Below are 14819 nucleotides of genomic sequence, written 5' to 3' on the forward strand. Positions count from 1 at the left end.
GCAAAGGAACCACATGACTAGACAGGAACCATGAATAAACCCCAAAATAAAAGAAATAAAAACATGAACATGAAACAAACCCCAAAACCAGGCGTGACCCAATGGGTAGCACTTTATTTTACAATACGTGTACTTCCCTGGTGGTACATACATGGTAAATATCTTGTACCTACAGGCAAATGAGTGGTAACACAAAGTACTTACCTGAAGTGTATGTACATAGTAACAAATAAGAAACATGGCTGTACAGTCGCATGTGCATGGTAATTAGTTTGTACATATAGACAAGTGTGGGTAAGAACGGTCACTTACAAGTAGTGCCCCATACATGGTAACTAATTAGATACTTTACTGTACTTACTAATGTGTATACATGGTAAATATGTAATACTTACGGACAAGTGGGTACAAACAGGCAGGTCCTTACAGTATCCATATATGGTAACTAATAAGACACGTTACTGTGCATACTAATGATGTACATGGTAAATATGTAGAACCTACAGAAAAATGTGCTATTATGTGGTAACAAACAAGACACATACTGTACTTGTTATACACATGGTAAATATGTAGTACTTACAAACAAGTGTCTGTTAATGTTAAATTGCTGTACACAACAGTGCTTACAAAGTTTGAAGAATTGGTAATTCCTGTGTAATGTTTATGTAAAATGGTTACATAAATGGTAAAACTTGAGTACCGCATAACTTGACTGTAAAATAAAGTGCACCATTTTACATAAACATTACACAGGAATTACCAATTCTTCAAACTTTGTAAGCACTGTTGTGTACAGCAATATAACATTAACACACACTTGTTTGTAAGTACTACATATTTACCACGTGTATACCAATTTCAGTATGTGTCTTGTTTGTTACCACATAATAGCACATTTTTCCGTAGGTGCTACACATTTACCATGTACATCATTAGTGTACAGTAATGTGTCTTATTAGTTACCATATACAGATACTGTAAGGACCTACCTGTTTGTACCCACTTGTCCGTAAGTATTACATATTTACCATGTATACACATTAGTAAGTACAGTAAAGTATCTAATTAGTTACCATGTACAGGCACTACCTGTATGTGACCGTTCTTACTCACACTTGTCTGTATGTACAAACTAATTACCTTGCATGTGCGACTGTTAAGTACAGCCGTGTTTCTTATTTGTTACCATGTACATACACCTCAGGTAAGTACTTGTGTTACCACTCATTTGCCGGTAGGTACAAGAAATTTACCATGTATGTACCAGGGAAGTACACGTACTGTAAAATAAAGTGCTACCTATATGGTAGCAAACAAAGGGTTTATATGTTTTTCTTACCGGTGGTGGTTGAGGAGAGACCCCCTATATGATTGTAAAGCACTTTTGGTGTATAGCAATACACAATAAAGCGCTATATACAGTAAATGCTTCATTCATTCATTCATTCATTCATGTTTTTCTTACAATATAGAGGATTTTTATTCTTTTTGCTAAATTCCTGAAACACTTCTCCATTAGACTGTGTCCTCCATCGCAGGGTTCCAGAATCTTTTAATTTCTCCCTTATCTGTGAAAATAATAAGTAAAAATATACCAAATACAAAATAACAGCTACAGTGTGAGATCAGTTGTTGTTCTCTGTGACCTTTTATCACGCGCTCACCTTTTCCAAAATCTCCATCTTTTTTCTTTTGTTATTTAGGTCAGTTTTTGGATCAACATTAAATTGAAGCCTCATGATTGTTTTTTTCCTGATTTCTGAAAAAAAAAAAAAAAAACCTTAACCTTAACATGACAATAACAAACACAGTGTTGGAATGAAGGACCTATTTAACAGTATAATGGGGAGTTTTCCTAAGCTGTAATCTATGTTTGTATATTAAATTACAGATACAGCAGCAGTGGTTATGTTTGTATTAATTATGGATTCATGAAACATGGAAGCAAATCTTTTGACTTACGTTTACAGATGACTCCAGCATCGTGTTGATGGCTACAGTCGTGTATTCCCCATCCATTTGATGAACAGATTTTCAGTTTGGATTCATTTCCAGCACATTGTACATCATCCAGCCATATTTGTCCTGATCCTTGTCCAAAAAATGCTTCACTCTTTGCCTCGATCACATCCCCACAGCCCACCTCTCTACACACCACTGCAGCATCTGTTAGATCCCAGCCATCATCACACACTGTTCCCCATGTTTCATTATAGAGAACCTCCACTCGTCCAGAACAAGAGTCATTGCCATTCACCAACCTGACAGCTATTACCCACACAAATAACAGAAAGACACAAGTTGTAGTTGTATGTTTATATGTAATATATTTGTATACCTTGTTATATCTTGTAATTGAAAAAGGCCAATGATATATGGCATTTGAAAGATTTTCTTAATATTTCTTCTGTTTAACTCTGGAGTCATTCCTTAAAAATAAAATGTGGAATATTGAATTTGTCAATTGACCCACAGCTGCAGATGACTCCAGCATCTTCAAAATGTCTACAGTCATTTATTCCACTTGTCCTACAGTTCATCAGTGAGGACTCCGTGCCAGCGCAATTTACATCATCCATCCATATTGGTCCTGATCCTTGTCCAAAATAAGCTTCACTCTTTGCTTCAATCACATTCCCACAGCCAATCTCTCTACACACCACTGCAGCGTCTGTTAGATCCCAGTCATCATCACACACTGTTCCCCACTGACCGCCACGGAGAACCTCTGCTCGTCCAGAACACTTGTTGTCTCCATTCACCAACCTGACATCTATTATCCACACAAAATGCCAATTCTATTTATTTTAAAACAATATTTAAAATATATCTGAATATTTTTGACTCACATTGGCAGATGACGCCAGCATCTTGTTGATGGTTACAGTTGTGTATCCCCCAGCCATTTGATGAACAGCTTTTCAAGGTAAATTCATTTCCAGTACATTGTACATCATCCATCCATATCGTTCCTGATCCCTGGCTGAAAGAAGCAGCACTCTTTGCTTCAATCACATCCCCACAGCCCACCTCTCTACACACCACTGCAGCATCTGTTAGATCCCAGCCATCATCACACACTGTTCCCCATGTTCCATTATAGAGAACCTCCACTCGTCCAGAACAAGAGTTGATGCCATTCACCAACCTGACAGCTGTTATCAATACAAATAATATAAAAACACAAGTTTTTGTCTTAAATATATTCATGCACCTTACGATCTCTTTCATTTGATAAAAAGGCATACCATTTAACAAAACTTTTTTTTAAATTGATAATTTCTTCTATTTAGCACATTCCATAAAAAGAAAATGTGCAATGTTAAAACAATACTTCAGCTCTATGATTGTTTTGACTCACAGTTGCAGATGACTCCAGCATCTTCATGATGTCCACAGTTATGTGTTCCCCATCCAGGTGTCCTGCAGTTCATCAGTGAGGACTCAGTGCCAGCACAGTTTATATCATCCATCCATATTTGTCCTGATCCTTGTCCAAAATAAGCTTCACTCTTTGCCTCGATCACATTCCCACAGCCAATCTCTCTACACACCACTGCAGCGTCTGTTAGATCCCAGCCATCATCACACACTGTTCCCCATATTCCATTATAGAGAACCTCCACTCGTCCAGAACAAGAGTCTCCATTGATCAATCTAATTCCTCTAGTGACAGTTATGGAGCCTGTACATGTTAGAGCACCACAGATGCACATTCATTTTTATATGAGTTCTTAATTCAAAAGATATTATTGGTACAACGACAGATACACAACAAAGTTTTGTGTCAGTACGTCGGTCTCCTTACCAAGAAGCAGAAAGAGTTGCATGGACCACAACATATTGCCTACAAATATATTTCATATGATATTAGATATGAAATACTCCTTGGTTTATTGTCTCTAATTCTCACACAAAGCATTTTAGCTTCATCTTGTGGCTTCTGCTCTTATTTATGAAGAGAAGTGCATACATTTTAAAGCAAATTCAATGTGGTTCTATTATTAGCAATCAAGAATGAAAGCATGAAAGAAATGGAGTATTTAAGCATTTTCAATAGTTCTACCACAACTACTACTTTATCATACAATGCAACGTTTAATTAAATCTGTTGTTGAATTTTTATATGATAGGCAGAAAGCATTTAAAATGAAAAATTACAAGTATGGACTGTCAATGTAAAGACAAACAATATTATTACAAGTAGATTATAATGTTTGTCAAGACAAATTTTATGTTCTCTTGAGAATGTCTAGCCAGACATTTTGAAGTAGTTTAAAAAGTGGTTTGAAGATTTTAAGTGTGAAGTAATATTTAAAACACATCCCCTATAATTTCAGTTTTACAATACTTATGCTAAGTGCATAACAAAACACTCATTATATTTATATGTTAATGTTTTTAAGGTAATACCTGGCTAGATGGTCGTCTGTAACTTCTTCTAGGACTGAGGTAGTCTGCTTAAACAGTGGATGTGTGACAGTTATGTGGACTGTTTTTCATCCTTGACCAGCTACTATTCAGCCTTAACACCATCCACACTGATTCATATAAATGTGAATTTACACAGGTGTGCATTTTTATCTGCCACGTAAATAACACCGACGTTTACATTTGATAAACAAAACATGTAGGAATTCAAACATGTTTTGCCGGATTCTACTGTGCTGCACATACTCAAATTACAATTTCAACCTGAACAATATGCAAACATCCCATTCTAATTCTCTTAAGAGAAATTCTGCAGAATGTAATTTGTTTACAGGAACATAAAATGAGCTTATAGGAAGTTACTGACAACAAGCTTATCTCCACCTTATGTTTGATCATCAATATCTGAGCTTTTTGACTTGCTGTATGAATGTATTGTTAACCTAACATACAGTATATAGTTAATTTTCCATAGCCAAAAAGTGAAGAAAATGTTTCTCATAGTATGAGATGAAATAAAAACATTTTCTTCACTTTTTGGCTATGGAAAATTCCAATTCAGTACTTTGTCTTGTGCATAAGAACCTCACTGGCTTGATGGGTTTGCCATTGTATCCATGTAAAGTCAAACAAATCTAGAGTTCTAGCGTTCGTGAATGTTGACTTTCTGTTTCCATGTAGTTTACATGTCTTTGCAAATCTGTAAAGGGAGTTTCATGAAACTGGCTCACTCAAAGTCATGCCATCAATATATTTTGATATTTGAATGCTGACAGATCTCTTCTTCACAGCTGTATGAGTATGGTTTCCACTAATTTCCCATTCCTATGGTTCACGTTTGAGTGGATTTACACAGAAATTGAATCATGTCATGAAACATGTTAAATGTTGTTCAAACATACAATAGTGCATCCAACAATGTATCACAAACAAGACATTTATTCTTGATTTCATATCTGTCAATTTAATCAAGCACTTTCCGAGCATTTAATAGGTATGCATTCTGAAAGATGGACTGCTTAATAGTAAGAGTTTAATTTCTGATGTTGATCGTTGTCTTTTAAGGAAATCTGAGGGGAGGAGCCAAGACATCAGCTTATTCTACACCTAAATAAAATCACCTGGAAACCTCCTTAACATGATCTCACGCTGTCACAGAGACAAAGACGCTTCTGAAGAGACTGGCATATTAACAGGTTAAAGAAATCTAATAGTAAATCATTGCCTTTAGTTTACAGATAAGTACTGCATTTTGCACTGTATGCTTTTATTAGACAGTATTTTATTAGATACTGACAATATTTGCAATTATTTCTGGTTCCTCTCTCACTCTTTTTTTAATTAATTGTGTAATTTGTAGTTACTGAATTATGAAAATGACTTGAAATTGAACTCTGAAGTAGTTATGCACAATACAAAATAGGGTTTCTGGTTGCAAAAGAAAATGTAAAGATATTTTGTGCCAAAAAAAAAAAAAAATGCAGAATCTACTTTTAAACAATAAAAACAGACAAGTTGCTTTTTTTCTGATTTCTGACATATCACAGTCAAAATAATAATTTTGTATTTCTTTCAGGGCACAATGTTAAAGTCCTTGTGGCTCATTCTCATATTGGGTATGAAGAAGCACCTCTATATTTCTATATCATAAAGCTACTCTTGAAAGATTTTAAATTATTGAAGTATGTTATTGAAGTATCAGAAGTATGTTATGTGCATCCATATCATGTTTTATAATTCTTACAGAGTTTGGAAATGGACCTCCAGTCGAAGCTTTTCTGAGGCTGATGAATGGTGTCGGCTTTTGTTCTGGACGAGTGGAGGTTCTCTATAATGGAACACGGGGAACAGTGTGTGATGATGACTGGGATCTAACAGACGCTGCAGTGGTGTGTAGAGAGATTGGCTGTGGGAATGTGATCGAGGCAAAGAGTGAAGCTTATTTTGGAGAAGGTTCAGGACCAATATGGATGGATGATGTAAACTGTGCTGGCACTGAGTCGTCACTAGAGAACTGTAGGACACCTGGATGGGGAACACATAACTGTGTGCATTCTGAAGATGCTGGAGTCATCTGTGAAGGTGGATGAAAGCTACATCAATATTGCATATATAATAAATAGAACCAAACTTTTCGAATCCCTTACTCTCCGTTTTCTTTTCTTTTTTTTCTTTTTTTTTTAAATGTTAGCCTTTATTAGGTTGGTAAATGGTGCCAACTCTTGTTCTGGACGAGTGGAGGTTCTTCATGACGGTCAGTGGGGAACAGTGTGTGATAATGGCTGGGATCTAACAGACGCTGCAGTGGTGTGTAAAGAACTGGATTGTGGGAAAGTGATTGAGGCAAAGAGTGCTGCTTATTTTGGACAAGGTGTAGGACCAGTATGGATAGATGATACACAGTGTGCTGGGAGTGAGGCTTCACTGGTGAACTGCACATCTACACAATGGGGAATACAGAGCTGTGAACATTTAAAAGATGCTGGAGTCACCTGTAACAGTGAGTTAAAAAAAAATCTCAGATGCATTTTGCTTCTTTGAAACTAGGGTTCAGAGAAAAATGTAAATTATGTTATTATTCATGATTTACCCATGCCATTCCAAACCATATGCTGTTATTTTTATTTAAAACACAAACGCAGCAGTTCAAGATCAGAGAAGGACCAAAAAGTTTTTATCCAAAGCAACTCACACTGCATTGGTAACACAATAAGGTTGCATTAACGTTAAGTGCAATAGTAACTAACAATGAAAATATTTCTAAACCATCTATTCATTTTAATTGATGTTCATTCCAACACTTACTAAAACATTATTTAAAAAAATAAGAAATTGTATCTGTTAATAGTATTTAATGATCCTCAGCTAACATGAACTAAAAATGCACAGTTCACTCTTAAAAATAAAGGCTCTTTATTGGCATTGATTGTTGCATAAAGAACCTTTAAAATGTATGGAACTTTTACATTCCACAAAAGGTTCTTTATAGTAGCAAGTTCTTTAGATTATTCAAATGGTTCTTTTAAGAAATGCGCACTGATAGGTTTTCTGGAGAACCAAAAACATTTTTTCTATGGCATCAAAACCCCTCCCTTTGGAACATATATTTTTAAGATGTTGTATTTTTATTTGAAGATGAATAAATACTATAAAAATGTATTGCTCATAACTAACATTAACTAATGGGATCTTATTATAAAGTGTTACCACTGCTTACAAGATGTAGCTCAACTAGCAGAATTTTCATTTTTGGTGAACTGTTCTTTTAAGTCAATAAACTTTAGTCAAAACTCAAATTCACATGTATGCAAATTCAAAATTGATAATGCTGGAATAATAGATTTATAATACAAGAATAGATTTAAAGCAGTTCAAAAATGGCACATCAGTTTCTGTAAACTATACAGACATTCTGTGAACTGTACAGACATCACGTAAACAGTGTTAACATGTAAAACTCTTTAAACAGATGTGAAGCTGGTCAGTGGTTCCAGTGAGTGTGATGGCAGAGTTCAGATTCGGTATAATAAGCAGTGGGGCGCAGTGTGTCACTCGGGCTGGGATCTAGCAGATGCTACAGTGTTGTGTCGAGAGCTGAACTGTGGAGACATCGTAGAGCCGAAAGAGTATGTGGAAACTTCAGAGCTAATATTGATGGATGAACTGGCCTGTACAGGAAATGAGTTGACAGTGCAGGACTGTCCTTTTACTGGATGGGGTGTGAGCAGTTGTTTGGATGGGCTTCATGCGGGAGTTTTTTGCCAAAGTAAGATCAACTTGCATGTGAGCCTCTCAAATGATGTATAGCTTAAGAACGATGTAATTCACATCCCAGTTTTCCAGATGCCATTATGACAAATATTTGTTCCTTGTTAATGTTTCACTTCATAGAAACTGTAAGAAAAGTTGTGGTGAGAATTGCGGTGAAGGCCAAGATTGGAGTCAATGTCAATGACCCAGATATCAAGAATAAACTTCTGGACAAGGTAAGATTCATGTCAACTTTTATCAAATAATCTTTGCAATAAAAATAGGTACATAGATTTTTTTTTAAATAAATAAATAAAGTTTAACCCTTTTGATGAAGTGAAACGACAAAAAGTGTGCTCAGTAAGTGTAATCACTCGATTTCACTGAATTCCACAGATTAGGAGTGTGGTTGAAAGTAAAGGGGAGTATAGTGTGAACTGGAGAACACAGCCTGATGAGCAGGTATTTCATCAGCAGAGAACAGCCACAGGTTTGTAAACTGAGGTCTCTTTTTAAAATAAATGAAAATATTTAAGCATTATTGATTTTATTCATAAACCTGTTATATTTACAGGCAGGGCTGAGACATGCCAAAAGGTGAACTAGGCAGCCACACAGGCAGGGCGGCAAGAAGGAGAGAGATTTTATTTTTGGACATTCTTTGGACTTATTATTGAACTAAAGTCAACAGGTTATGACCACATAAGTTATTCTAAATCTAAATGAACTGTCCTTCATAGCAGTGCTGCCACCGCCTCGCCTCGCTTCCACTTTAGTAGAGCAGCATCAGCAGTCTCGACCCATTCTCACTCCCGAGGCGTCAAAAACTGAAGCATGGTCAAACGCCTTTCGCGTCACTATGAAGACGCCAAAAGTGGCCCTAGGCGTCAGTGTATGACAAAATAGGAACTCCATTATGGCGTTCGGATAGGTTCTTTATTATTACGCTGTAACATACACTCGTCTCACTGAACGTCTCACTGACGTCTTAATTTTTTTTTTTTCCTATTTAATCCATTGAATTTAAGACGCAGACGAGGCGCAGACGAGGCGTAGAGGTCACGTAAGTCACGTGTGGCAGTGAAGTGTCGAGCCAGACGTCACGCGTGATTCACGTGTGGCTGTGAAGTTATTTTTTTTTTTTCGCTAACACGTACCATAACACGCTGCTCACACGGCTCAGTGCAGTGTGTGAACGAATGCACAATTTACTTGCTCTTCATTCACTCCTCTCAGTGAACGTGACATCTGCGTCTGACCTTTTTTTTTTTTTTTGCAGTTTTTAGTGCATCTGTCTTTTCCCCGGCTAACTTGTACAATATACATTAATCGTGTGCATATTAAATATAAATATATTAATATAATAATAATAATTTAGACATATTTTTAGACATTTATTTTTATTACACTATTTGTAACAGTATAAAGTGCAGTACAATTATTCCTTGCATTAATGAGAAATTTGATGTATAAATGTATTTGTAGGCTGGATGACTCACATAATAATATTATAATGTTGTTGTCATCTAGGCTTACTAATGTGGGATATCAGTCCTCTATGAGGACATATTGGTATAACTGTCTTTTTTAATGTGTATTGTTTTGGGTTGTATTGTGTGTTTCTTGCTAATGGACCTTGAGTCTGGAAATAAAGTTGAAATAAATATAACGGTAACATAAAACGTCTATAAGATATAAATAACATAAGTCTCCGAAAGGAATCCTTTAGTGAAGTTTGTGTTGCTTATAGGTATATTCATGTCGTTTTTTTTTTCGTTTTTAAGAAACATTAGAAATAATGTTAAATTGATACAATTTCTATATTTTTAATAATAATCTGCCAGGATTTTGTCAATCAATCCTGTAAAAAATATCACAGAAAAACTTTAAACAGCACAATTGTTTCCGTTGACAGTATACATTGAAGGATCATGTGACACAGAAGACTGGAGTAATGATGCTTTGCATCACAGAAATAAGTATATTAAAATAGAAAACCATTATTTTAAATGGTAATAATATTTCACAATAACCAGACCCCGCCCCTTCAATTAATAAATAGCCTAAATAAATAAAATCTTATATAAATATGATTCACCTTTTTTTTTTTTGTCGTGTCCTCATTGTCGTTGAGAAAACCTATTTCTAAGGTAAAAGCTTATTTTACGATGATCAGTGAATTATGTGTACCAAACAAGCAAAGAAGAATTAAATATAGGGGTGTGCGAGACAAAAATGATACCTCGGATTTTATCCATAACGATAATCAAACTATATTTGAATGCACACGACACAAATAAAAGTAGACAGTTCCGAATGATGTATTACTCTTACCTTTATGAGCAAAATGTATGGCATATTTTAAGCTGTTTCTACTGTAAGAAAAAAAATGCAAGTGATCCTGCTGGCGCCTCCATGTCCTGCAGAGCTTCAGCTTCCACTCTCCGCACAAACTGTTGATATGCGTCGAACAGCGCGCATGGGTTAAACATTTAAACAAGTACCATCGTGATATGCTTGAACTGTTTCATAGATTTTATTTTAGGCTAGTCGTGATGACTTGAGAAGGCTACATTGATCAAACATAGGCTTTTATCATCTTACTGTCTGCCGCTGGCCGATTTGTCGTTAATGTAAAAAATAAATGAATAAAAAACCTTACCTTTAACGAACAAAAAATTCTCTAAACGTTTTTCTAAACATAATTATTTTTTCATTACTTACAAAACTGAACTGTTTTAATAACAGCTGTATAAGCTGTTTTGGGAGAAGGGGAAATATAGAGGCTAATATAGATCTATCTCTTCGATAGTAAGTGTGTATTAAACTAATTTATAAATAATTTAAACGTATAGCTACAGGAGATTATCAGTGCTATTTTCTGAGAGATTTTGAACCCTCAGTAGGAGATAAATATTTGACCTTTTATCTTACAGTTGTTCCAAAGGTTAAGGAGACACATTACAGAATTATGTTTAGGATTTACCCTGTTAGTGATTTTATACAGAAAAGGTTTAAATTTTAAGTGGACCCATTTTTTTTTTTTTTTTATTATTATTCTTTTTCTGAAACACTTGATCACACTGATCATCCATTTTTTTACTGAGATGTTACTTCTAAATTCTGGTTTGATATTCATAGTTGGTCATCAGTAAAAATGTAAACAATTCCTCCATTTGTTTTGCAGGATATATTTTCTTTAATGTGATTTAAATTCTCTTTTTTAAATGTTGTCAACTTTGTTTTATTTTTGGATAAAATATCATATTCATACATGCAAATGGTAAAAACAAACAAAAAACAAACAAACAAACAAACAAAAAAAACAATGTAAGCCGTCCTTTGTTTCAGAGCTTTAAGTACTTAAAAAAAAATAAAAAATAAAAATAAACAGAAAGTCTGAAACTCTTTGCCACTCCAAAATATTTATTATTTTAATGTATCTTTATTTGATGTCTTTTTGTACAATGGCATACAGAAATGTTAATATAATTTGTACAAATTAGTATTTACAATTTGGAATAAGCTATAGCATACATAGGTAAATAGCACTTAATAGCTAACTATACAAAATTGAGGAGGAGTAAAACAATAAAAGAGAATGAATATGAATAATAAAGCATGAATAAGTGTATGGAAAGTGCTGGAAATACTTGCAGCAGACGCAGACGTCACGTTCAGGCAGCAGAACTGTAACACCGTGTCCTAACTACACGCGACGCGACGCCGCGACACGCGATAAAAGGTATCTTTTCCATGTTAATCAGAGTTTTTGTCCTAACTAGCCGCGACGGCGACACGCGAAATTTCTAATTTAGAAACGGTTTCTATTTCCGCGACGTCGCGGCTGGAACAACAACATACAAACTATATGACAGTAGATAATCTCAGGTGATTATATGCTTTATTCAAAGTTAAACGTGTCTAATATGAGTTTAAATATCATATTGCGTGACCCTATAGCCATACTGAGAGCAACAACAGATCAGATCTTTACCTCAGATCTTGAAAAATAAATTAAATCAAAGATGACCGTTAAAACTGTGAACTCACTGCGAAACCAACAAGTGTATTCCATAACAAAGATGTTATCAGTCACTTAGTATGTATATTTAATTATGTTAAAACGCTTTAAAATTTATGAATTAGATTATAAACGTATCCATTTCGTTGCAAGAGCAGTGCGCTTGCAGAGAGAGCCCGCCCACACACGCTTCTGATTGGCTGTGATATTTGATTGATTCTGTCGCGTCGCGGTGTCGCGTCGCGTCTGGTGTGGACACCCAAATTGCTTGTCGCTGGAATCTTGTCGCGTCGCGTGTAGTTAGGACACGGTGTAATGTGGCAGATGCAGACGTCACGTTCGACAGACGCAGACGTCACGTTCAGTGAGACGAGTGCAAGTAACAGCGTGATATTAATGGACCCGGCCGAACGCCATACTCCATTGCTTTCAATTGCTTGCTTTATGCATCAGGTCAAGACGCTTATGGAAAATGACAACGTTATCCTCCGTTGTTTTCAGTTGTTTGTCTTAGTTTAATGGTTTGCATGCATTTGTAAAAAATATAAATAATTTTATATACATTTATACTTTTATTGGAGCACCTAACCCCACCCCTACCCTAAACCTACCCACTTCTGAACAACATAAAACACGTAACAGGCAAATATAAGTGCAGTCACAGGTATTTACTGCAAAAACTGACCATAAACAAGCAGTATAAAAGCATTACAAACAAGTCGTGTTGCATTCCAAGTCTTCTGAAGCCATACAAAGTCTTTATGCGAAGAAGAGAGCAAAACATAAGGTTTTAATCGCTGAAAATGACCCCGCTCTGTTATGCCGAGTTCACACTGCACGATTTTCAAACTCGTCGGATCGCTGTTGTTTTCACACTGCGTGACTATCTGGGGAAGCATTCAGTCGCTGCTGTGTTCACATTGCACGATGGATCGACGACAGGGGCTTTCACATTGCACGATTTCACAATAGGAAGAATTGCCGACAACTCTGTCTGATCCGCAAACTACGTTTCACAACAAAACACACGCGAGAAGTGATAAGGAAATAACGCGAGAACCTGCGTGTGTCAGACCGTTGTTCTCGAGCGAGACTGGAAGTATTAAAACAATATAGCCCGCAAATGGTCTGTGTGCTGATTTCCAGCTACAAAAACAAAAACAGATTATGCAGGAGGGAGATGCAGGGAACAGGGATTGTGTTCTGCAAAGAGTGGTAAATAATAATTTGCAGTAACTGTTATGATGTTGCGGCTGGTCAAGCGTTTGTGCTTGTTTCTGTATGATATAATTGTACATATCAGTGATATGGTCTATAACTCCTCACCGAACTTCCCTCTGCCCTGTATCTTTGTCTCTCATTGGCTGAAGGTCATCGTGATGTAGTTTTCAGTCAGAAATCATTGCACACAGCGTGATTGTGAATCGCCGACAGCTCCAGATATTTAGCATGCCAAATATTTCGCGGGCGTCGGCGACATGTCGGCGATTCTCTCAGATCGCGTCTGTGATAATTCACACTGCGCGATTGTCACTCGCGTGAACGAGCTCCGATTTGCCTCCGATGTCGGGCATTTGTCGGCGATTTATCAAAACCTGTCGGCGAGTGAAAAATCGGGCTAAAATCGTGCAGTGTGAACTCGGCATTAGCGTCAATATGCCGACGCCATACTGGGAATTTTATCGTCATTATTAAATTATATATTGGGTAATAACAGTGCCATTATTGCATATATGTTGGGGTGTGATTTTTCAATGTAAACAGCCACAACAGTTTTATTTATATTACATTATTTACACATTTATGAGCACATAACCCAACCCCTGCCCCTAAACCTACCACTTGTCAATAAAACACAAGATTTATTCAAAAAATATTAATATTCCAAGTCTTCCGAGGCAAAACATTTGATTTGTGAGAGGAATAGACGCGATGGCCGTCTCTGTCCGCCGTTAATCCTGTGCGCTGCAGTCTGACTCTGTGCGCGAATTCAAAAAATGCTGCCAGAAGAAGCCTTACGTCAGCCTTGGTTGTGAAATGCTATTGGCTCTTGTGTGTCTCGTGACCGATTGCGTTTTGCTGTTCCGACAGGCTATTGGCTCTTGTGTGTCTCGTGACCAATTGCGTCACGCTATAAGGGGTACCTTGAGCGTCAAAAAGCGACGCCAAGTGGTCCTGACCAAGCTTCAATATGTGACGAGTTGGGTGTGAGAATGGGTTGGCAGTCTACATGCAAAACACCCTGAAGCACATCCAAAATGCTTTCAAAAATCTGGACATCAATACAAAATATGAGGACTTTTGCTGCTGGTGATGACAAATCAGTTTTACAGCCCGGCACGCGCTTCTGAAAGGTAGGCTCATGTTGAGTTTGTGTGAAAGCAGGGGAGAAGTCATGTGGCTTAGGGCAGAGTGGGGGGAAATGGGTGAAACAAAGGTTAAATGTGTCCAGAATAGTTATTATAGTTTTAGTGACAATGACATAAATTACAAACCAATTATGAAAAATGTCCAGAGTTGGACTCCAAAATCAGAGTACAGGCGATTTTAGCTTAAAATTAAAAAGAATATAATCAATAATTATGAATTACAAAATTATAATAGCCAATTT

General features: G+C 36.4%; 2 protein-coding genes across 2 annotated transcripts; both read right to left on the bottom strand.

Moving 5' to 3' along the window:
* Positions 1-1262: 1262 nt before the first annotated feature.
* LOC131538542 (deleted in malignant brain tumors 1 protein-like) lies at positions 1263-3234 on the bottom strand. The gene is made up of 6 exons (XM_058772404.1): positions 3218-3234; positions 2853-3151; positions 2477-2776; positions 1966-2271; positions 1668-1762; positions 1263-1571 (listed from the first exon to the last, which is right to left on the bottom strand). The coding sequence occupies exons 1-6, from the start codon at positions 3232-3234 to the stop codon at positions 1446-1448; spliced, it is 1143 nt and encodes a 380-aa protein (XP_058628387.1). The 3' UTR covers positions 1263-1445.
* Positions 3235-3330: 96 nt separating this feature from the next.
* On the bottom strand, positions 3331-4543 carry LOC131539092 (scavenger receptor cysteine-rich domain-containing group B protein-like). The gene is made up of 3 exons (XM_058773419.1): positions 4417-4543; positions 3812-3850; positions 3331-3688 (listed from the first exon to the last, which is right to left on the bottom strand). The coding sequence occupies exons 2-3, from the start codon at positions 3843-3845 to the stop codon at positions 3345-3347; spliced, it is 378 nt and encodes a 125-aa protein (XP_058629402.1). The 5' UTR covers positions 3846-3850; positions 4417-4543; the 3' UTR covers positions 3331-3344.
* Positions 4544-14819: the final 10276 nt, after the last annotated feature.

This window comes from Onychostoma macrolepis, chromosome 04 (assembly GCF_012432095.1).
Source record: "Onychostoma macrolepis isolate SWU-2019 chromosome 04, ASM1243209v1, whole genome shotgun sequence".
NCBI lineage: Eukaryota > Metazoa > Chordata > Actinopteri > Cypriniformes > Cyprinidae > Onychostoma > Onychostoma macrolepis.

Bases quoted from the DNA above. Each gene is read 5' to 3' on its own strand.
- LOC131538542 (XM_058772404.1), bottom strand. The intron at 1,763-1,965 runs GTAAGTCAAAAG...TTTTTTTTTCAG, and splicing joins TGCTGGAGTCATCTGTAAAC to AAATCAGGAAAAAAACAATC. The intron at 1,572-1,667 runs GTGAGCGCGTGA...TTATTTTCACAG, and splicing joins AGATGGAGATTTTGGAAAAG to ATAAGGGAGAAATTAAAAGA.
- LOC131539092 (XM_058773419.1), bottom strand. From the start codon at position 3,845: ATGTTGTGGTCCATGCAACTCTTTCTGCTTCTTG. The intron at 3,689-3,811 runs GTAAGGAGACCG...TAACATGTACAG, and splicing joins GCAACTCTTTCTGCTTCTTG to GCTCCATAACTGTCACTAGA.